At 47.8% G+C, this 23,351-nt stretch overlaps 1 protein-coding gene across 1 annotated transcript; it reads right to left on the bottom strand.

Annotated features, from left to right (window-relative positions):
- Positions 1 to 18,040: 18,040 nt before the first annotated feature.
- LOC123048165 (putative leucine-rich repeat-containing protein DDB_G0290503) lies at positions 18,041 to 23,351 on the bottom strand (the record flags this gene model as incomplete). The annotated part of the gene is given in 8 exon segments (XM_044471321.1): positions 18,041 to 18,623; positions 18,743 to 18,852; positions 19,451 to 21,511; positions 21,837 to 21,960; positions 22,238 to 22,293; positions 22,411 to 22,536; positions 22,611 to 22,808; positions 22,920 to 23,351. Coding segments are annotated over 8 exon segments (2,934 nt in total). The 3' UTR covers positions 18,041 to 18,439.

Here is a 23,351-nt window from a genome sequence, read left to right as displayed (position 1 = left end):
ACCCTCGTGGGCCCCCTGTTGCTCCACCGACGTACTCCTTCCTCCTATATATACCTACGTACCCCCAAACGATCAGATACGGAGCCAAAACCCTAATTCCACCGACGTAACTTTCTGTATCCACGAGATCCCATCTTGGGGCCTGTTCCGGAGCTCCGCCGGAGGGGGCATCCATCACGAAGGGCTTCTACATCAACACCATAGCCTCTCCGATGAAGTGTGAGTAGTTTACCTCAGACCTTCGGGTCCATAGTTATTAGCTAGATGGCTTCTTCTCTCTTTTTGGATCTCAATACAATGTTCTCCCCCTCTCTTGTGGAGATCTATTCGATGCAATCTTCTTTTTGCGGTGTGTTTGTTGAGACCGATGAATTGTGGGTTTATGATCAAGATTATCTATGAACAATATTTGAATCTTCTCTACATTCTTTTATGTATGATTGGTTATCTTTGCAAGTCTCTTCGAATTATCAGTTTGGTTTGGCCTACTAGATTGATCTTTCTTGCAATGGGAGAAGTGCTTAGCTTTGGGTTCAATCTTGTGGTGTCCTTTCCCAGTGACATTAGGGGCAGCAAGGCACGTATTGTATTGTTGCCATCGAGGATAACAAGATGGGTTTTTTATCATATTGCATGAATTTATCCCTCTACATCATGTCATCTTGCTTAAGGCGTTACTCTGTTCTCATGAACTTAATACTCTAGATGCATGTTGGATAGCGGTCGATGAGTGGAGTAATAGTAGTAGATGCAGGCAGGAGTCAGTCTACTTGTCTCGAACGTGATGCCTATATACATGATCATACCTAGATATTCTCATAACTATGCTTAATTCTGTCAATTGCTCAACAGTAATTCGTTCACCCACCTAATATACTTATGCTCTTGAGAGAAGCCACTAGTGAAACCTATGGCCCCCGGGTCTATCTTCATCATATTAATCTTCCAATAATTAGTTATTTCTTTTGCTTTTTACTTTTCTTTTATTTTACATTGCATCTTTATCATAAAAATAACAAAAATATTATCTTATCATATCTATCAGATCTCACTCTCGTAAGTGACCGTGAAGGGATTGACAACCCCTTATCGCGTTGGTTGCGAGGAGTTATTTGTTTTGTGCAGGTACAAGGGACTTGCGTGCAGCCTCCTACTGGATTGATACCTTGGTTCTCAAAAACTGAGGGAAATACTTACGCTACTTTGTTGTATCATCATTTCCTCTTCAAGGAAATCCAACGCAGTGCTCAAGAGGTAGCAAAGACTAACGAACGAGCGTTCGCTGTCTGAGCCTAACCGGCGAACAACGTTCGTTAAAACGAACGAATGGACGAACGTCCGCTAAATAAATAAACCGACGAAAAACCAAACCGATCTATATAACAAACAGATCTAGGGTTTTCTGAAAAAAAAACCAAGACGATTTTTACCTAACCGAGCGAAAAGACCACCGTCGGCGGCGGCTAACTCCGGCGGGGCTCCGACGGTGGCGGTGTCGGCGGGCGGCGGCGCGGAAACCGAGGCGCGGCAGCGGCTAGGGTTTCGGGCGGTGAGGCTGGCTTGGCGGTCGGGCCTCGCCTTTTAAAGGGGCCGACCGGGGAAGTCCGGCTCGGGCACGGCCTGTAGGTCGTTTTTTTTAACGAACGGAGTAAAAAAAATAAAAGAAATACCAAACAAAGTCCAAAAATCCTGAAATAAAATTTCACGGTCCTCTAATAATATTTCGGATAAAGTGAACATTTATTTGGGCTAAGAATGCAATTTTGAAAAATGCATATTCTTCCTAATTTAAGTAAACTAGCAATAAAATCCGAATAAAAATATTTATTTGATTTTAACATGTTTCCCCCAATATTTTATTTATTTTGGAGAAGTCATATTATCTCCTCTCATATATTTTAATTTGAAATATTTTTGGAGATGAGAAATAATTAAAACCAAAATGATCCCCTTTTTCAATATTTGAGAAAATTCAAATATGAAAACAGTGAAATCCCAACTCTCTCCGTGGGTCCTTGAGTTGCTTAGGATTTTCTAGGATCGCAAAACAAAATGCAATAAAATATAATATGCATTGATGACCTATGTATAACATTCCAAATTAAAATTTTGGGATGTTACACCCGATGTCGCCGCCGCTGCGTGCCGCCGCCACCCGTCGAAGCCGCCCCGCCCGCGCCATTCGCCGGAGCCGCCGTTGACCGTCGCCGCCCGCCGTTTTTTTGCCGGTTTTAGGTATAAAACCTAGATCGTTTTTTTAGGTTTTCTCGGTTTTCTTTCGGTTCAACGGAAGATCAGTTTTTTACCGAGTTCGCTAATCAGCGAGCGTTCACTCGAACGCCACTGTTAGCGAACATATTCATTCGTTTGTCCCTGATAGCGAATGTTTGTTCGATAGCTTTATTTTATTTTATTTTACGACCAGGGACCTATCTGCGATTTTTTTTATCGTAGATTAGCCCTCAAACCCTCGCAACTTTTTTGCTCGCTTGACCAAATCCAGTGAAACCAACGCCAAAATCTTCGTCTCGATCCCCTCTTTCCAGTTAACCAACTTGAACATGGTTTTGACAATTTAAAATTTGGTTGCAAGCAGATTCGAATTCAAACTTCTTTTGACCGCAGTTTGTTTTTCGTAGCTCCGATTCGATTGATTTTTTTGCAAATCGAAGCTCTTCAGTTATACTGTCAGTTTGGATCTTTTCATTTGAGTTTTACCCTTGCATCTTATGCTTAATTGTTTATGTATGCTATTGTTTGTTCACAATAGAGTTTCCGAAGTGCGAAGCGTGCTACTACGAGTCACTAGGGTTTTTAGATCGTCGGCAAGGTAAGTAACACTTTGATCATATCTCTTATTACCCAATTTTATGCATTAGTCTCAATCCTCAAATATTGCATGAGTAGGATCTGTTTAACATGTGAGTTTGAGGAGGTAGTACCTATTACCCTTTTATTCAAACCTTGTGAGGGAGTCCTGGATTAGGGGGTGTTCGGGTAGCCGGACTATACCTTCAGCCGGACTCCAGGACTATGAAGATACAAGATTGAAGACTTCGTCCCGTGTCTGGATGGGACTTTCTTTGGCGTGCAAGGCAAGCTTGGCGATGCGGATATTCAAGATCTCCTACCATTGTAACCGACTCTGTGTAACCCTAACCCTATCCGTGTCTATATAAACCGGAGGGTTGTAGTCCGTAGGACATCAACTCCGTATACAACAATCATACCATAGGCTAGCTTCTAGGGTTTAGCCTCCTTGATCTCGTGGTAGATCTACTATTGTACTACCCATATCATCAATATTAATCAAGCAGGAGTAGGGTATTACCTCCATCGAGAGGGCCCGAACCTGGGTAAAAACATCGTGTCCCTTGTCTCCTGTTACCATCCGGCCTTGACGCACAGTTCGGGACCCCCTACCCGAGATCCGCCAGTTTTGACACCGACATTGGTGCTTTCATTGAGAGTTCCTCTGTGTCGTCGCCTTTAGGCCCGATGGCTCCTTTGACCATCAACAACGATGCGGTCCAAGGTGAGACTTTTCTCCCCGGACAGATCTTCGTCTTCGGCGGCTTCGCACTGCGAGCCAATTCTCTTGGCCACCTGGAGCAGATCGAAAGCTACGCCCCTGGCCATCAAGTCAGGTTTGGAAGCCTAAATTACATGGCAGACATCCGCGGAGATTTGATCTTCGACGGATTTGAGCCACAACCAAGCGCGCCGCACTAACTCGCGGGGCATGATCTAGCTCTATCACCGAACAGTATCCCGGAGGCCGCAAACACACCAGCTCTGACCCTTAATTTGGAGCCAGTTGTGTCAATCGAGGATGAGCGGTTGCACGTCACCTAGGGGGCTGCGATCTCAAAGGCAATCGAGCCGAACGCCGGCCCCACACTCCGCGTGACTCACGACTCTGAGGATCCGGACTCCTCTCCGGACTCCGAACCCCTCGCGCCCCTGCCGATCAAATCCGATTGGGCGCCAATAATGGAGTTCACCGCCGCGGACATCTTTCAGCACTCGCCTTTTGGTGATATCCTGAATTCTCTCAAGTCTCTCTCTTTATCAGGAGAGCCCTGGCCGAACTACGGTCAGCGAGGATGGGATACGGACGATGAAGAAATTCAAAGACCACCCACCACCCACTTGGTAGCCACTGTCGACAATTTAAAAGACGTGCTCAACTTCGACTCCGGAGACATCGACAGCATGGATGACGATGCAGGAGATACCGATGAACCAACGCCCATAGGGCATTGGACAGCCACCTCATCTCACGATGTGTACATGGTGGATACCCCTAAAGGAAGCGACAACGAGGAAAAAGGGGATGGAACGGGAGATCGACCCCCCGAAAAGCAATCAAAGCGTCGGCGTAAACGCCGACCCAAGCCCCGCCTCAATAAAAACCCAGCCATAGAGCAGGATGAGCCGGTAGATGACGAGCAGGCCTTAGAGCAACCGTCCGAATAGGGCAACACAGATAGAGAAACCGAACATCCCTCCTCGGGCGAAAACGGCATTCCGGACGACCTTACGCCGGATAAACCCATGGAGCAGAAGAATCTCCACAAGAGGCTCGTTGCAACTGCACGCAGCCTGAAAAAGCAGAAGCGGAAGCTAAAAACAGCGGAAGATGCACTCCGGATTAGATGGAGCAAAGTAATCAATACCGTAGATAAATACGGGGACGGTCGCCGCACTAAAAGCTATCCGAAAAGAAAGCTACTGCCTGAATTCGACGAAGAGGCCCTAGAGCCCTCGCATTCAAAAAATAAGAAAGCCACACGGTCGGATAGATGACCCCACAAAGCGGCAAGCGGCACCACACTTAAATCGGCATGCGACCCACCTAAGGATTCGCATCATGGCCCAGTTAGGTCCATTTATGGGCCAAGAAAGCAAGCTCTCGTAAGCAATGCAATAAAGCCATCATCAGAATCCGGCACACCCAAATACAGGGGCGCTGCACACCCCCTATGTTTCACCGATGAGGTCCTGGACTATGAATTTCCAGAGGGATTCAAACCCGTAAACATAGAGGCATATGATGGAACAACAGACCCTGGAGTCTGGATCGAGGATTATATCCTCCACATACACATGGCTAGAGGAGATGATCTCCACGCCATAAAATATTTACCCCTTAAGCTTAAAGGGCCAGCCCGGCATTGGCTTAAAAGCCTTCCTGAAAACACAATTGGAAGTTGGGAAGAGCTCGAGGATGCTTTCCGAGCAAATTTTCAAGGGACCTATGTCCGCCCTCCGGATGCAGACGATCTTAGTCACATAACTCAACAGTTCTGGAATAGATTTCTCACTAAAAAGAATCAGATAGTCGACTGTCCGGATGCCGAAGCCTTAGCAGCTTTCAGGCATAACATCCGAGATGAATGGCTCGCCAGACACCTCGGCCAAGAAAAGCCAAGAACAATGGCCGCACTAACAAGCCTCATGACCCGCTTTTGTGCAGGAGAGGACAGCTGGTTGGCAAGGTGCAGCCCCAGCGACCCAAGTACATCCGAAACTAGGGATGGAAATGGAAAACCGCGACGCAACAAGGACCGTTGCCGGACTAAGGAAAAAAGTCCGAAGAGCACGGTAGTCAATGCCGGATTCAAAGGTTCACGACAAAATCAGACAAAACCACCCCTCCAGGATAACATGGATGATCCATCCAACTTAAATAAAATCCTGGACAGGATATGTCAGATACACAGTACTCCTGGGAAGCCTGCTAACCATACCCATAGAGATTGTTGGGTTTTCAAACAATCCGGCAGACTCAATGCCGAACACAAGGGGCTCGACACACCAAGCGAAGACGAGGACGAACCCCAAAAGCAGAGCACCGGGAAACAAAAGAACTTCCCACAAGAAGTAAAAACAGTGAACTTACTTCACATAACAAAACGTGCGGCGCCCATAAAGGTACGCACCACACGACCTATCCCCAAAGGGTCCCGCCACTGGTTGTCAAAACCAATCATCTTCGATCAGCTAGATTATTCTAGAAATATCAAGAATGCAGGCTGGACTGCCTTGATACTCGATCCAATAATTGGCGGACACCGGTTTTCAAATGTCCTTATGGATGGCGACAGTGGAATAAACCTGATATATCAGGATACAATCCATCACATGGGGATAAACCCAGCAAGAATCCGCCGCAGCAAAACCTCCTTTCAAGGGGTAACGCCTGGTCCAGACACCCATTGTATGGGTTTTCTCCGGCTCGAAGTTATATTCGGCTCTGCCGATAACTTCCGCCGCGAAAAGATGACCTTCCATGTCGTCCCGTTCTCAAGTCGCTATCAAGCACTACTGGGACGCGAAGTTTTCGCCCGCTTTAACGCAATACCGCATTATGCATATCTCACGCTTAAGATGCCCGGTCCACGAGGCATCATCTCTTTGAAGGGGAAGCACTAAAGTGCACCTCCCCAAGCGGAGGACTATGCGGCTGCTTTGACAGCCCCATAGTAAAATGGCCTCACCGGCCAAAAAACTTCGAAATAGGTCATTAAAGACCACGAACGCGGATAGACGAGTTCGGGACAAAATCATCATTGATGTAGGCTTAGTGGCCATATACCCCCACTAGGGGCTCCATGCATATACAATAAGATACAATAAAGCTCAATTTTATATATTTTACTTTATACTTTGTTTATTTTAAACTTTTGTTCGGCACGACCCATTTTCAACTCAGTTCCTCTCTTTTACAGATGAACGTCGCGCGGCGCCCATCCAGGATACGGCACAACGGAGACACAGGCGCAGACGTGCAGTAGGGACCCGTCCTAAAGGATTCTTTTTAGATTAAGACCCTGCGTAAACCTTTTTTACTGTCTCTTGTTGCTACACATCCCCTGGTTTTTTCTGATATAACCAAAGGAGGAGGTTGGCGTCTTGGCATGTGGCCACGTCAGAATTTTTGCACGTACCTGGACACTAGGGGCTTTTTTAATAAAGAGTGTTGTTTCACCCGCACTCATAAAGACCGAACACCTTAGGGAGTGTTCGGCGTCGCGAGTTTTGGCATTATATGCATCAGCTCCGAATCATGTCTTTGGTCAAATGTTGGGTTGCCCGGCTCCTGAGTTCGGCTACCTTACGTTCCGCTCTATCGGCTAAGGTAGCACCAGGAGAACTACTGCGATTGTGCCCCAGTTCGGCCGGGCGAGCACCTCAGTAGAGAAAGCCGAAAACTGACTGTCATGATGTAGCGTGAGACTGGTCAGCCACTCGATGACCTATCGGAATCTATCGGATTCCTCCGCTTTAACGAAGGGCCGCTTTCCGGTCAGGCACATACGCACCCCGAACTCGGGCGGGTGCAGTCGCCACCAAGGGGCTACCTAAATAGTCTCACTGTCAAGCTCCTATGGCTAAGTGAAAGTGTTAAAGCATTATAGTCCGGTTGCCTGGCCCACTGCGCTATCACCTCCTTTGTAGGACCAAGACGTTGGGTTAAGTGTGAAAATGCGTCTTCTGCGAGCACCCCCGCACTATGTGCGTGGGGGTTGAAGCCAACGACTGCCATCTTTAAGATTTTGTATATATAAATATATATCTTAAAACGGCCACACAGGAGGTGTTCCCAATACTTGAAGGCACAAGTATAAAAAGGCCACTACAGTTTATCAAAATATTACTTTATAATTACATATGCTATCATAACATAGCATCTTTCGAGCACTGCGTCTCTATTACACGAGCGCCTTCAAGGACTTCCTGAAAATAGTGCTCGGAGGGTACTCGGCTTTTGTCTGAATCTCGGGACGCAACAACGGTGGTCTCCATCTCTGCCCAGTATGTCTTGACACGGGCAAGAGCCATCCTTGCGCCCTCTATGCATGCTGACCTCTTCATTGCATTAATACACGGCACCGCGTCAAGGAATTGCTGCACCAAGCTGAAATAACTCTTCGGCTCCGATCTCCCCGGCCACAGATGACCCATGACGTACTTCATGGCGAGTCCGGACAACCTATTCAGTTCGGCCCATTGAGCCAAACGATCGTCCACTGCCAGTGGACGCTCTGGATTGTGAAACTACGACCAAAAAAGCTTTTCCATTTCGCGATCTTTCTTATCTCGAAAGTGTTCGGTCGCATCAGCAGCACTCGCTGCCAAATCCAGATAGGTATCCTCCACACTCCACATCCGGTCCAACGGAGCAAACTTCGGATCGCAAAATTTCCTTCGCGGCATAAAGGGCTTTCCAGCCGCAATCTGTTTGGCCTGACGCAGCTCCTCCTTCGCAGCTCTCATCGCAAAGCGCACGTCCTTGGCATTGGCAACGGCCTTCTCTAAGTCCGTCTGTTTCGCTTGGTCTTCTTTCTCAAGAAGTCTGCAACGGTCTGCAGCACTCTTTAACTTTTCGGCCATCTCGGCCATCTCTTCCTTGCTTCGGTAATGAGCAGCCTGTTCGGCTCTCAGCTCTTCAAGGGCTTTCTTGGCAGCCGCATCACTTTCTCTGGCTTGTTCTTTAGCTCGGGCAAGTTTTGCCCTAAGACTCTCCATGGCGGCCGCACCATCTGCCTCAAGCACACACATCGTAAGACACTGGCATAAAACTCTTCTTACCTGATGCCGCCCGAGGAATTACATACCGTGAGCCTCATCAAGCCGCTTGTTGACAAGCGTGATGTCGGCATCTGCCATGTCCAGTTGCCGCTTTAGTTCGGCAAAACCATCAGTTCGGCTCGATTCCGGACACCCTGCCGCCTACATTCAAAGGCGACATCTTAGACCTGGGATTATGATCCTCCACGTGCCGTCATTTCTTGACGACGCGCAGAGTCTCAGGGGCTACTATCTACACAGGGCGCATCTTATTCATGCGCAACTGACAAAAGTATACATTATCTAATGTACCTCAAAACCCGTCAGTAAACTTTTGACGGCCTCATGCAATCCGCTCTCTGTGGATGAGATCCTTTCAATCACCATGCCCATCAATGCACGGTGCTCCTCCGAGATAGAAGCTCGCCCCAGCAGAATCTTTAGCTCCTCCGGTCGAGCACCAGACAGTGCCGGACTTGTCCCACGACCTCTTTTGAAGGCCGGACGCGGAGAACCTTGGGAGGCCACATAGCTATCTTCCGCCCCTGCCGGATTCGGAGAAACCCTCCGCGATGACACCTCAGGGTCGCCCGCCTCGCTAGGCGGCACGGCAGGGGGAGGCGTCCCGCTCTCCATCATCTCCGGAAGGAGATCCCCCGAAAACGAGCTCTGCTGAGAAGGGCTGAGGTCCGAGCTACAAGGTAAAAATTCGGTTAATCTTCTCAGATATAAATCAAGGATTTCCCTCATCCCTCAAAAGGAAAATCTTTCTCTACTTACGGCTCGCTGGAGGGATGATCCCCTTGAGGGCGTAGTCCGGCCGAGGAACTCCCCGGCGTCGGACCCTCTGACGAGGTTTTTTCCCCGCTTCGAGGCCATGGTTTCCGGGTTGTCAGAGGTGGCTCTCTTCTTCCCCTTAGGAGAGGAATTGTCGGTTCCCCCCTTCGGAGCAGCCTCCTTCGAGGAGGCCATAGTTTCCTTGTCCTCCCCCTTGCTTCTCTCCAAAGGCATTATCTCCAGCATCCTGACTAGCACGGGATCTGGCCTGGTTTCGGGAAGGGGAGCCGGACACCTGATCAGCTTTGCCTTCACTATCCACTCCTGTTTAAAAGGACGGCTCTTTTAGGAGCAAGTTTATGACAATTATACGGATAGAAGGTCCGGGCACAAGGTTGCTTACTTGAGTATCCGGGCGATTGCAGCTTAGGCTGCGTCCTCGGTTAAATCCGGACACATCTCTTGTGATCCGAAGAACAGTTTATACATCTCCGCGGGCGTTGCGCCCATGAAATTCTGGAGAGCTCGCGGCCCCTCTGGATTAAACTCCCACAGGAGAAGGGAGCGACGTTTGCCGGGCAATATTCGGTGAATCAGCATGACCTGCGTCACCTTGACCAGGCTGAGGTCTCCTTCCAAGAGATCCTTAATGCGGCCCTGTAACAAGGGCACGTCTTTGGGCAAACCCCAATCTAACCCTTTGTTGACCCATGACGCTAGCCGTGGTGGGGGACCCGAGCGAAAGGCAGGAGGCGCCACCCACTTGGTGCTCCGGGGAGCGGTGATATAAAACCACTCTCGTTGCCACAAGCCTAGCTCCTCTTGAAAAGAGCCCTCGGGCCATGGAGCATCAGCATTTTTCCTTATAATAGCACCTCCGCACTCTGCGTGCCGTCCCTTGATCATCTTCGGCTCCACTTCGAAGGTCTTGAGCCATAATCCGAAGTGAGGGGTAACACGGAGGAACGCTTCACACACGACAATAAACGAGGAGATATGGAGGATGGACTCCGGAGCTAAGTCATGGAATTCTAGCCTGTAATAAAACAGCAGTCCCCTCACAAAGGGATCCATTGGGAAGCCCAACCCCCGAAGGAAGTGAGACATGAACACCATGCTCTCACCGGGCTGGGGACTGGGAATGACCTGCCCTTGAGCAGGCAACCTATGCGAAATTTCGCCGGTCAGGAACTTAGCCTCCCTCAACTTTAGTACGTCCTCCTCCGTGACGGAGGAGGGCGTCCATCGGCCTTGAAGGTTAGAACCGGACATCGTCGAAGGTCCGAAGCGCCTGGAATCTGGAGCCTAGGGTGTTGGAACTCGAGGCGACGGGCGAACTCGCTTGAGATTGAAAAAAGGAGTAAGGCCTTGGTCTCTTTATAAGAGGTTGAATACCAAGAGCCCTCCCCTTAACCGTTCGGGACTCATCTTTAATCGAGGAAACGTGCTAACGGGCACGGTTGGGTTACCCATGTCCGTATTGATGAGAGTCCCATAAAAGGGGTACACGATCTCTGCTTTGATAAGACGTGCCAAGGAAACCGCCTCGCAAAACGTGCTGAGGTGGAAAAGTAAAAATGATTCGAGTAAAGGACTTGGCCGTAGTGTGATGACGCACTGCGGAATACGTCAGCAGATTTGATTTGTGTTAATATTATTCTCTCTACGGCAATATGTGGAAACTTATTTTGCAGAGCCGGACACTACTCTTGGTGTTTACAATCTTCTATGAAGGACTTGGAGGAGGAACCCGCCTTGCAATGCCGAAGACAATCTGCGCGCCGGACTCGTCGTCATTGAAGCCTGGTTCAGGGGCTACTAAGGGAGTCCTGGATTAGGGGGTGTTCGGGTAGCCGGACTATACCTTCAGCCGGACTCCAGGACTATGAAGATACAAAGACTTCGTCCCGTGTCCGGATGGGACTTTCCTTGGCGTGGAAGGCAAGCTTGGCGATGCAGATATTCAAGATCTCCTACCATTGTAACCGACTCTGTGTAACCCTAACCCTATCCGGTGTCTATATAAACCGGAGGGTTGTAGTCCGTAGGACATCAACTCCATATACAACAATCATACCATAGGCTAGCTTCTTGGGTTTAGCCTCCTTGATCTCGTGGTAGATCTACTCTTGTACTACCCATATCATCAATATTAATCAAGCAGGATTAGGGTATTACCTCCATCGAGAGGGCCCGAACCTGGGTAAAAACATCGTGTCCCTTGTCTCCTGTTACCATCCGACCTTGACGCACAGTTCGGGACCCCCTACCCGAGATCCGCCGGTTTTGACACCGACACCTTGGGAGTTACTATGTTACGCTTATTATACTTTGCTATGCTATGCTCGTAGACGTGGTTTGGTTTAAGTGATTCATGACAGTTGTGAGTATTATTATGAACTAAGGGTTTTACTTAAGGTGGCTACTTTAACACACATCTGGGTGGATTGGTTTGTGGGCACCTGGGGAAATCCAGTGCTGTCCGAAGGATAATCCTGGGGTATCCGTGTGATTTTTCCTATGGTTCGCCACCCAGGCTCAAAGGGATCATTATGTTGTTCATGCTGGAAACTTCTGTGTGCAGCCACAAGCCATTATGGGCTCTAGCATAGTTGAGTACGTTGTGGGGATCCTTTCCATGATGGGCTAGCAGATGTAGGAGATTGTAGGTGTACCGGTCTATCTATCGGTTAAGGGAACCTCTCCGGAAAGACTGTGTCTCGGTCATCCGTTTCTCAAACATCATGCAGTACGAGAAATGCAACGGAGGAGATCGAGTCTTATGGGGAAAAGTGTGCAAACCTCTGCAGAGTGTATAAACTAATCATGGTTAGCCGTGTCCCCGGTTATGGACATCTTGAGTGTCTGGTGCTTGAATTACTATGTTGATCTCATCACTTTACTTAATTAATTTGTTGGGTTGGTGATTGTTAATTTTGGGATTGAGATGGGGTTACCATTCTCAATGTTTTCAACAAACTTTGTAGTTAAATAAAATATATTCCTTTGTTGTAGGGAAAAACTAGCTTTATGCAACTGATAACCATAGAGCCTCCACCAGCCATATATGCATACAATTATAGCTGTTACTTGTTCATTGCTCTATAGTGTTATCTTGCCAGCATATTCCATGTGTTGACCTACACAGGCTGCAACGTATTATGTTGCAGTTTTCAGACAAAGAGTAAGGTGCGCTAGGTCGTTGTCGTGCACTCAGCTATGCCGTTGGAGTTGATGGACTCATTTTACCTTCGAAGCTTCCGTTGTTATCTTCATTAGACGGCCTTCAGCCATATTATTGTAATAAGTACTCTCTTTGAGACATTCGATGTAATAAGTGTGTGATTGAACTCTGTTATAAATCCTTTAAGTACTGTGTGTGTCAGCATTGTCGATCCAAGAATGACACTTATACACAGAGATTTGACCGTTTGAGGTCGGATCGCTACATATGTCTAACAAGTGATTTATCTATTTTCAGATTTGGTCACAACTTTATTGTTGATGCATCTATTCGAAAAAATCTTATAAGTAATTTTGAAGGACCAATGATGAAGGGTAATTTACTTGTGAGCAACAAAAATTTTACAAAGTATATCGGTCAACCTATTGTGCCATTCATAAAGACCGATAGTGACTTATTATTGCAGCCAAAGGCTTCCCCGTTGCTTTACTTAAAACGTATCTCTAAGTGGATAGCTTTGCTTGTTTCATACTTGGCTTGCACTTGGTCTCAATTGAGACACGTGTGTTCTAACTATTTACGTTTCAAAAACTTAAAGCCAATGTTAAATTCTTTTGAGATATTCGATGCTAATATAATATCTTATCCAAAGACATCGGAGATAGAGTGGAAAACACAATGCATAGCCAAACGAGGAGATTCCAAATCGGTACCATTCGTTTGCCTACCTCCGAAGCCGTTCGTACACCAAGACCGGCTAGAAAACAAGAAGTATACCTTCAACTCAAGCATGTGTGATCAAATATTTGATTTGTTGCTGAAAAATAATTACATTAGAATTCTTGATCACCATGTCAAGCCATCCATCCAGGGGCGAATGTATTATAAGTTTCATGATTCGTCCAAGCATAATTTCGAGGATTGCAACATGTTTCATCAAATAGTTAAATCGGCCATTGATAAAGGACGATTGAAACTTCTTGAAACACCAAGAGATGACCAGTCTATTTTGATTGGTCCTGATGGCAAAACTTTTTGCATCAGCTACTTCAAGCCGATCCATTTAAAGAGAAGGTAAAAATTTGCAGGTGATGAGATCAAGCTTTCAAGTAAAGAAGTTGTTCAAGTGCGCAATGGAAATATTCTTGAAGGCATGGGTTCTATTGAAGTTACAGTGAAGACGCCAAGGACTGGGGGGCAGTAAGCAAATCCTATGATCAATGAAAGCAAACAAAAAGAAAACAAAGACCAAAATAAGCGCAAGGGTAAGAGATCGAAAATAACCATTGCTGAATTATTAGATAAATATTAAAAGAAGAGTGAAGAGAAAAGTGCTTATCGGTCAAGTAATTCAGAAGCATCAAGATCACCCCCTAGGCACAAATCCAAGGATCGGTATTGGCAAAGTGAGACTCTCAATGCAGCATATTCATATCCTTACTTTGGCTGCCAATGCCAATGTCATGGATACCTCCTTATGCTCATGTAAATCCATATCCATCATGGGACAGGTATGATACAAGGGCACATTCTCCATCTTATTTTAGACCGTCTCACCAATACTGTGCAGCTCCAAGAAGATCAACATTTGAAAAATCACACATCAAAGGTTGTTTCAATCATAAGGAATCGGTCCGAAGCTCATGGAAGAAGAAAGAGGTGGTCAAGCAAGTTTACCGCATGAAAAGAGATGGTCGTCAGTGTGCTACTTCAGATTTGATCTCAAATAACAAAGAGCCAATTAAAGTGTTGACATTGGCTACTAAAGTCAATGAGGCAAGTCAATCAAGTGTCAAATATGAAGAGAAGAAGTTGAGAGTGAGCAAGGTAAAAGAAGAATTGCCATTACTTAAAACAAAATCACAGTCGGGGTGCTCACTCGGCTTATCATATTGGCAAAAGAAAAAATTACAAAAACTTAGTGCACAAGAACTTGAAGAGAGAAACATGGCATGGGTTCCTAAAGAAAGTATTTAAAATAAGAATTATGTGAAAGCATCCATTACATGACGTGCGGCAAAGATGAAGAAGGAAAAGAGTGCAAACTATGAAGGACCAAGCCGAAGGTTTCAACATCTTCGGTCGACACATTATCCATATCCTTCAGCTATGTCATTGATGTCTATGCCATGGAATTCGTCATCAGGTGTGATTGGTTATTTTTAATGGGCTTATTTTAATCCATGGATGCAATATAATTTCTTAAATCTTGAAAGGGTATTATCAAATCATCATATGTGCGATTAGCTTCACTTTTGTTGCTAATCTAAATGGCCGGCATATACCTATCGTCCTAAGCACGTACAAATGGCCGATGGAGTGTTGACATAGCGCTTAGAACAAACTTTGTGCAAGTTATTTTTCGGCACACAAGTTTTGCCGAAAAACAGGGAGGCATGTGTTGACACCAGATTTTGGCACGGCCAAGACTTAATTAATATGGCCTTAAATGGAGAAGTGATCTACAAGAAAAAGTTTCGTATTGCTGACATAAACATCTTTGAAGTTTGGGCCATAACCATCTGACCTCATCTCAAGGGCCAAAACTATGCTTAAAGTATTAACATTTTGTACTCAAAGTATTGTTCGGCCAATTAAGTCTCCAAGACACCCTCATATGAGAAACGTTTTTACACGAATTGTCTTCGTCGCGTCGAAATGGTCAACTTTGATATAAAAATCATGTCAATCCAAGTTCGTATGCGAAAATTAAAGCCATTAGAATACAGCCCTGTCAGGAGGCAAAAAATTGCGCGCCCCACCAGGCACCCTGTATGATGGGTAGCGCGAATAATAGTCTATTTTGCGCGACTAATTTGACCCTCAAGATGACTTCTGATCAAAAAACGTTCAACATAAAAGTTGTTCGTCTCGTCAAAACGGTTAAGATTGTTTTTGGGCTCGTTTCCATCCGAGGTGGTTTACCACCTTAAAAATTACCCGTAAGGTGCAGTCAGTTTAAACCAAACAGTTTTGAAAAGTTCGGACAAAACCAATCCGAATTTGACTAGGGTTTTGGACGTGAATCAAACATTTTCCTTGCACGGGAAGTCCAGCCGCCTCTTATATACCTAAGGGGTGACGGCCAATTGAACAACACACAATCGAACAAATCAATATACTAGCTTTACCTTTACTTTTATCTCTCTCCCTTGTTCTTCTTCCTCCTCGTTCTTCGTCCGTTCTTTTTCTTGTAAGCCGGCGAACCTCGAGGCTCTAGGGGCGATCAGGTCGACCTAGGGCAGCCCATAGCCGCCGCGCGCCATGACAGGGTCCCTCCCGGGCGTGTGGGGCTTTGGGTCCTCAAAAGCGTCCGTCGGATTGCTTGCGTACCACGCTTTCAGATGGGTCTCCTTCAACTTGAGCTACGGTGCATCATCCTCGATGTTGGAGATACACGGTGATGTGTTCATGTGCGAACAACACACACATCACTTGTTTAAATGGCAGTGATGTGTTCATCTCAGCGCATACATACATGCATGCATGCATGCATACATACATACATACATACATACATGTAGGAATATGTCACATGCTTGTGGCTAACGAATCCATCACATCCTTGTGCGTGGACGGTGCATCCAGATGGTACCGATCACCTTACATGGGCTGCTACAGCCAGAGAAAAAACGATTGACTGACAGAAACTAAAAAATGAGACGTTTCTCAAAAAAAACTAAAAAATGAGACACCTGACCATTAGCAAAACCAAAAAATGAAAGGAACGATGCATGAGCGTCTTCATCTTCTAATACTCGTACAACACATGAAATTAGATCAAGGGTTTTCACACAATTCCTTCCGCAAGGAAATGATAAAAATGCCATCACTACCAGGTACAACCAACATGCTTGGCTGCCCCTGGGAGGGTTGTTCTAGTCAAGGTGGTTCTCACCGCCATAGCTATCTACAGCATTACTTCGCTGATCCCGTCAGCAGAGGTGATGAAGCGTATTGATGCCTTATGACATGTATTCCTTTGGGCTGGTTGCGACAAAGTCACTGATGGCAAGTGTAAAATCAATTGAGACAGAGTTTGCAGTCCTAAAGCTATGGGCGGCCTGGGCGTCCTAAGCCTTGACAAATTTGCCATTGCCCTCCACTTGAGGTGGTTTTGGAACGAGTGGGCGGAGCAGCCAAAGCTGTGGGTTGGGTTAGGCACCCCTTGCACGGAGGTTGACAGGGACCTTTTCGCGGCAGCAACGAGGGTCGTGGTTGGAAACGGAGATAAGGCTTGCTTCTGGACGTCCCCCTGGCTTGATGATCTCAGGCTGATGGACATCGCCCCTAAAATCTTTGAGATCTCCAAAAAGAAAGATTGCTCTGTCAGGAAGACCCTCACTAATGATCTATGGATTTCGCAAGTTGACATGGCAAATGGCATTACCGCCGGGCACATACAGGAGTTTACCATCCTTTGGGAGAAGTTGGATGGGATAACCTTAGATCAAGCCACGAACGACACGATCATTTGGAAACTTATAGAGGGCGGTATCTACTCCACTTCATCGGCCTATTCGCTACAGTTAGAGGGGCGCACCTCCACACCACTTTAAAGACCGTTTGGAAAGTCTGGGCTACACAAAAATGCAAGTTCTTCGCTTGGTTGATCATTCACAACAGAGTATGGACGGCAAATAGGTTACAACGGAGAGAGTGGCCAAACTGCGGTTTGTGTCCCCTTTGTAGCCAAGTCCACGAGTCCGCGGCGCATCTCCTATTCCAATGCCGATTCTCGGTTGCAGTTTGGAATACGGTAAAGGCGAGGACCGGACTGAGTAATATTGTCACGGCAGACTGGACGACTATGCAAAGTGCCAGGCATTGGTCGACTGAGATGGTGCTTACGCGCTCACCTAACGGAAAAGGGATGGCCTCCCTCCTTATGCTTATCTCTTGGGAAATTTGGAAGGAGAGAAATGCTAGGATCTTCCGGAACGTTTCCGCGTCTTTGATGATTCTCGTGGAAAAAAATTATGGATGAGGCGGCCCTGTGGGCTTTGGCGGGTGTCATAGAGCTTGATGTAATTTTACACCGTGAGTAGTTGCTTTATCTTGGCCATTGTATGATTGTTGTCCTTGGACTTTACAACTCTCTCTTAATTAATGAAATGGCAAATCCTTTGCCTTGTTTCAAAAAAAGAAAAAAGAAAACTGGCACCTGGGATGACGAAGATGGGACGCAAGAGCGCAGGGAGACGCTGCGCGCAGCCGCAGACAACCGTGGTGATCTGCCGAGCACCCTGGACGGAGATAGGGAGAACCAAGGAAAACAAGGAAGCAGGGCCTGCCGCAGCCCCAGCAGCGGTCACCGGCGGGAGGAGCACTGGGAGGCGGTGGCGCCGGGAGATCACCGAGAAAGCCGCCCTGACGAGCGACCCAGGGGTGATCCGAAATTTCCGTGCAACTTCGGCCAGATAGACAGGAACATCGATAGGCTGCGAGTCCAATTTCAAATCGTCAGTTGCTTCAAAAGAAAAGGTTCAAACTGTCCCTTCATTTCCTTTATCTCTCACTTTTCTTTCTTCCAGCACAGCCAAACATGAGGAGAATTATACAACACCACACACACGCACACACACACACTCGGCTCTTTCTAGAGGCACAACAACTGACACATCCTGCACACATCAATGCCGAAGAGGAAAAAACACATAAACATTATTGTGTGGGGGAGTGGATCTACATGCTGTGTATTGTGACAGGCCAGAGGGCCCTGCTACCAGGGCCCTTGCCTGGCCTCTGCAAGCCTCTGGATGATGATGCTCCATACAACTCACCATCCAGCTGCTCGCCTATACAAAACCCTCCTTTGGGGAGGGGAGGGGGGGTATCATCACCTAATCCTGAAGCTACATGTGGGTGAGTGAGCACTGAGCAGGCAGCAGCAGCCATGGATCATCTCAGCGAGTTCTTCAGCGTCCGCACCGTCATCACCAGCTGCTGCCTCTCGCCTTCCACCTCCGCGAACTTGAGGCTTATCTCCGAATACCGCTCGTGCAGCTCGTTCAGCTCTTGCTGCATCGCCTTGTTCATCTCCCTCATAGACTCCAGCTCCTTTGAGGACTGCTCAGCAGCGGCCCTGGCAGCGAGAAAAATCGACAGCAGCAAAGTATGTCAGACACTTCTGCTCCTGTATAACTGGAGTTAAAAGTTAAAGCTAAGAAGACCGATCGCGGTAATCTAATTTAAGATGATAACCTCGTGTCGTGGCCATTGCTGTGTCCGTTGGCGCTTGGCGCGGCGTCACCGTTACCGGTGCTGACGGTGTCGTGCTTGATGCGCTTCGAATTAGCGTGCTGGTTATTATCCTGCAAAGCATAACATGGTGTGTCACTTTTGAGGCACCAAAGTGTATGATTGCAGCATGAGCATTGCTATGAAAAGGCCCAACAGATCCATGCACTGAAATATCATATTCTCACTGGTGGGGGCCTCCATTCAAAGCTGTCCCTCTCCTCTAGGAAGCAGGTTGTACAGCATAATAGTGGATATAAGTAGCTAGAGCCAGATTTATCTTCCCATGTGCAACAAAGCACGTAATAATGGAAAATCTCTACACAGTGACACCTACTTATTCGTGTTGACAACCCACAAACTCATGGGTTATAAGACTGTGCACTGTCCAGCATGCTGACTTTAAATACAAAAGGGAAGGTACACCTACTGGTTTAAATGAGAGTTCTTGTGGAAATATTCTATGATTTTCTTTGTTCAGGATGAGTTTTTGTTGGTTGGTTGTTTGTGGAAAGTTTTCAGTTGTTGATCTATCTATTTACATATGCCTTCTTCGTTACGCATATTACGCATATGAGAGAAAGCTAGCATGAAAAGTAAGTACAGAAAGTAAACTAATGAAACTATTACTATGTCATGTTGCTACAAATATATCTGGTTTTCGATATTTACCGTCGTATCTGAAGTGACACCATTTTCCTTGGCACCTTCCCTGCTTTCAAGGGCTCTTCTCAGCTTCAGCACCTGAGAAGCAAGGTTGCTTTTCTCAGCCTCCTTTGTGGACAACGAGTTCTTCATATTGTCGTACTGGAGTTTCAACGATCCAATAGTTATTTGTAGCTTCCCTATTGTCTCATCCCTTTCACTCTTGGAGCGTTTCAGAGTGTCTAGCTCCTCCAAATATGACTGCATCTGGTCCTTGAGCAATGCAAGCTCTTTATTGAGCAAAGTAATTTCAGCAGTTTTGTCTTGCAAGACCATGTCCTTTTCACCATTTGCCGCCAATTCCATGTCTTTCTGCTCATTCCTTTCCACGAGATTGTCTCTCTCAGCTGATAGCTTGTCAATCTTGGCTTTGAGCTGTTCAATTTCTTCTGATAGATCATTTAACTTTGACTCGTCACTTCTCTTCTGGTTCTCGAACTCGTCGCTCTTGCTCTTGAGCTCCACCACTAGCCTATCTATCTCATTTGACTTGAAATCCACTAGGGTAAGTAACTGCTGAATCTTCACCCGGTGTTGTTCTTGGACTGATGCGGCATCTTCGTGGGCCTTCTGCAGTAGCTCTTCCAACTGGCTCTTCTGCAGCTGTAGTTCTGCAGCCTCTTTTCTTGCTTGCACAAGCAGCCGTTCATTGGCACTGAAAGCAAAAGATACTTGTGAAGATAGACTCTTGAATTCCTCCTGAAGTCGCTCGGCAGTGGTAGCATTGTTCCACCGCGCCTTCCTCAGAGACTCCTCGGCCTTTATGGCCCTCTGCTCTTGCTCAACCTTGGCAGCCAGTACTTCTGCTATATCAGCCTCTAATCTTTGAGATTGTTCCTGGAGTTCATTCTCCAGATTCTCGACATTGGCCTCAAGATCACTTATTATAGACAAATGTGCTGAACACTCATACTGCATCCTTAGCTGCTCTCTCAGTTGTGTTTGTTCAAGCCTCGAAGAGATGTCATGGTTCTCTTGCTTCAGAATCTCATAATCAAGTGCAAGCTGCTCCATTTGCATCTCAAGATCCTCACGGTCTTTCTTGTACAGCTCGATTTCATCGCTCAGTTCAAGAATCTTCTCTTGTAGTTCCGAACTAGTGATGCCGTCACTCTTCTTCACCAATGCATCCAGCATAAGCTCGTCCTCCTTCTCTTGGTACGAGCTTGTTTCAGACATGTCCATCTTGTGTCCAGCACTGTGCACATTTGACAGTGCATGCTCATATTGTGCCTCCTGGGGATCCTCTACTGTTTCTTCTTGCAAAATGGACATATCTCTGTTCTTTTGCTCCAGCATTTCATCGAGATCCTTCACAGCCAGAAGCAGCTCAGAGTTGGATTCCTGCATTTTCTGTAGCTGTACACGTAGATCTGCGTTTAAGTTCTTCTCATGGCCCAGCTCTTGCTTCAGCTCCTCAACCTGAGACCAGGGATCTTCCCCGTCTGACAACCGTTTACCTGATCCATTTGCATCATGGATCGTCTTCTTCATCCCTCTAAGGCCTTCACATTCTCTTCGGAGTGCATCCCTCTCATCCCTCAAGCTACTCATTTCCTTGGAAAGATCTTGCCCTCGCCTGCTCTCTTTCACAATTTGCTTTCTGAGTGTCTGCAACTCCATGTCTGAGACATCCAGTTTACGTGTCAAAGTCCCTATCTCACTTCTCAGCTTCTCTACATCATCCTCTGCACCTCTCAACCCCGTCTCACCCGAGTTGCTCGTCGACCCATCAGTGCTAGCATCAGGAGCTGAGCTTCCTGACCAGTCACCAGAGCTCAACGGGTTTCTCGAGGTAGCATTGTTGGCAAAAGGCGAGAGGACATTGGTCGCATCCTGAAGAAATGTGCTATGCATGTTGGCACTGGTTTTGGGAGTGAATCTTCCTGAGCTCCCATCTGAACCCGACAACGAAACGGCGTCAAAGCCATTGGCATTGTGGAGGTGGCTGGCTGGCTCAACAGATGCCGGCATATTTCTTCTCAAGGGAAACCTCATCCCTGGTGGTTTGCTTATCACCAATCCATCCTGTACAAGAAAGCTATCAGTTACTATCTGATGAACATAGGGAAAGATGATCTAGTGCATGCATTGTTCAGTTCTAAATTCTCCCCCTTCACTACAGGATTGAGAAATTCAGATCTCAAACAAAAAGTGTCACACAGCAAATGTGTCCCCAGAAATGATCAACCAAACAAACGTAGCTTCCCTTTTTCTTTGCAATATGCTTAGCATGCCAAAAGCTCTCTTTCTTGGCCATCAACAGAAATGAAACAAAGCAATGCAATGATGATGGATCAAAAAAGGAAAGCTCTCAAGGACTCTTCCCCACTAGGCCTCACTGGTTACTTACATGCACAGGGCTCATCGAATCGGCAGCAAGCGACCTCGCCTTCTCGGCTTCCTCGTCCTCGCACCGGCTCAGCTGGCTCTGCAGCGTCCTCCGTGGAGAAGACTTTGCCGTGTCGCCGTTCTCACTGTCGCAGCGAAGAGCAAGAATCAGTAACCAATTACATAATGAACGCGTGAATCAAAGCAAATGCACCATGCCTGAGGCACACACCGAAATGCAACAGGCACAGGCACAGGCACAACCCTCAGTGCAAACAGCCACAATGCAGCTAGCAGCAAATGTCTAAGTGAATCTGGTTGATGTGAGATGAGATGAGACGAGATGATCTCTTAAAGCTCAAACCAGGATGCAGCGGATGTGTCTAAACTAATCCCCAACCAACGCGACGCAAGGCGACCTACCTCCCGTCGTCACCGCACCCACCGCCGGCACCACCCATCACCCGCTGGATGGTCACCTGTCACAGGAAACAGCAGCAGCAACCATCAAAATCAGGAGCCGCGAGCGCGTCGCCGTCACAGGTCACAGGAAAACGCCGCAAGCTTTTTAAAGAGGTGGGGGGATGGGTGCTCACGTGCAGCAGCGCGCCGGGCGCGGGGCTGCCCTTGAGGAGGAGCGTCACCGCCGACGGCTTGAACGCCTCCGCGTAGTCGGCCATGTTCACCGTCGCCTCCCCGAGCAGCGCCGCCTTGGCCGACCCCTGCACGGCATTGCCGAGTCAGAACAAATCGAGCGCGGTCGCTTTCGATTGATGATTAATGCGGGGCCGCTTACGGTCTCGTAGACGAGGAACTGGTAGATCTTGTCGCCGGCGGCCGCCTTGCCGGAGGGGAGCTTGGTGGCCTCGAAGATCGGTGCGGGCCAGCGGCAGGCGCCGTCGGCGACCTCCGCGCGCTCCGTCCGCGCCGTGGGCCGGCCGACGTCCTGCGGCGTCACCACCACCATCATGGACTCCCACCCCAGCTCCGGCACCTGCAGGAACACGCGCGCTCCGTCCGTCACGCCTCAAATCGAACGCGAAAACCAAGAACCGAAACCAAAAGACTCTGCTTCCTCCAGAGCGAGCGGGGGATCGTGGCGTGCCTGGGTGGCGTGGAACTGCAGCTTGAACACGGCCTTGGCCTTGCCGGCGCCGCGCCACCTCGCCGACTTGAACATGCCGGCGGCGGCGGGTGCTGCGCCCGAGAGGAATCAGCCAAGCAAGCAGCCAACCGCCCCCCAACAGAACCAGACGAAATCTTGCTTGCTCCTCTCGGCCGGCCGGCTAGTCCGTCACGCCTCGATCGGCAGCGGCATTGCAATGCCGTGCGCGCGAATCCAGTGACGCCAGGCTTGGCATTGCGGTGCGGTGCGGGTGGTGGTTAGTTGGAGCGGCGAGAGCAGCACATGGAGGCAGGGGCGGAGCACGCATAGAGAGTGGGAGGGAGGGAGGGAGTGGCCAGTGGGTGACACCGCAGCGCAGGCAAGCAAGAAGGCCGGGGCAGGGGCGGCTTTGGGCAAAGGCAAGGCAGGGGC

Source organism: Triticum aestivum, chromosome 1A (assembly GCF_018294505.1).
Source record: "Triticum aestivum cultivar Chinese Spring chromosome 1A, IWGSC CS RefSeq v2.1, whole genome shotgun sequence".
Taxonomy (NCBI): Eukaryota; Viridiplantae; Streptophyta; class Magnoliopsida; order Poales; family Poaceae; genus Triticum; species Triticum aestivum.
The sequence above is the reverse complement of the archived record's forward strand: the minus strand, read 5'-3'. Positions and strand labels throughout refer to the sequence as shown.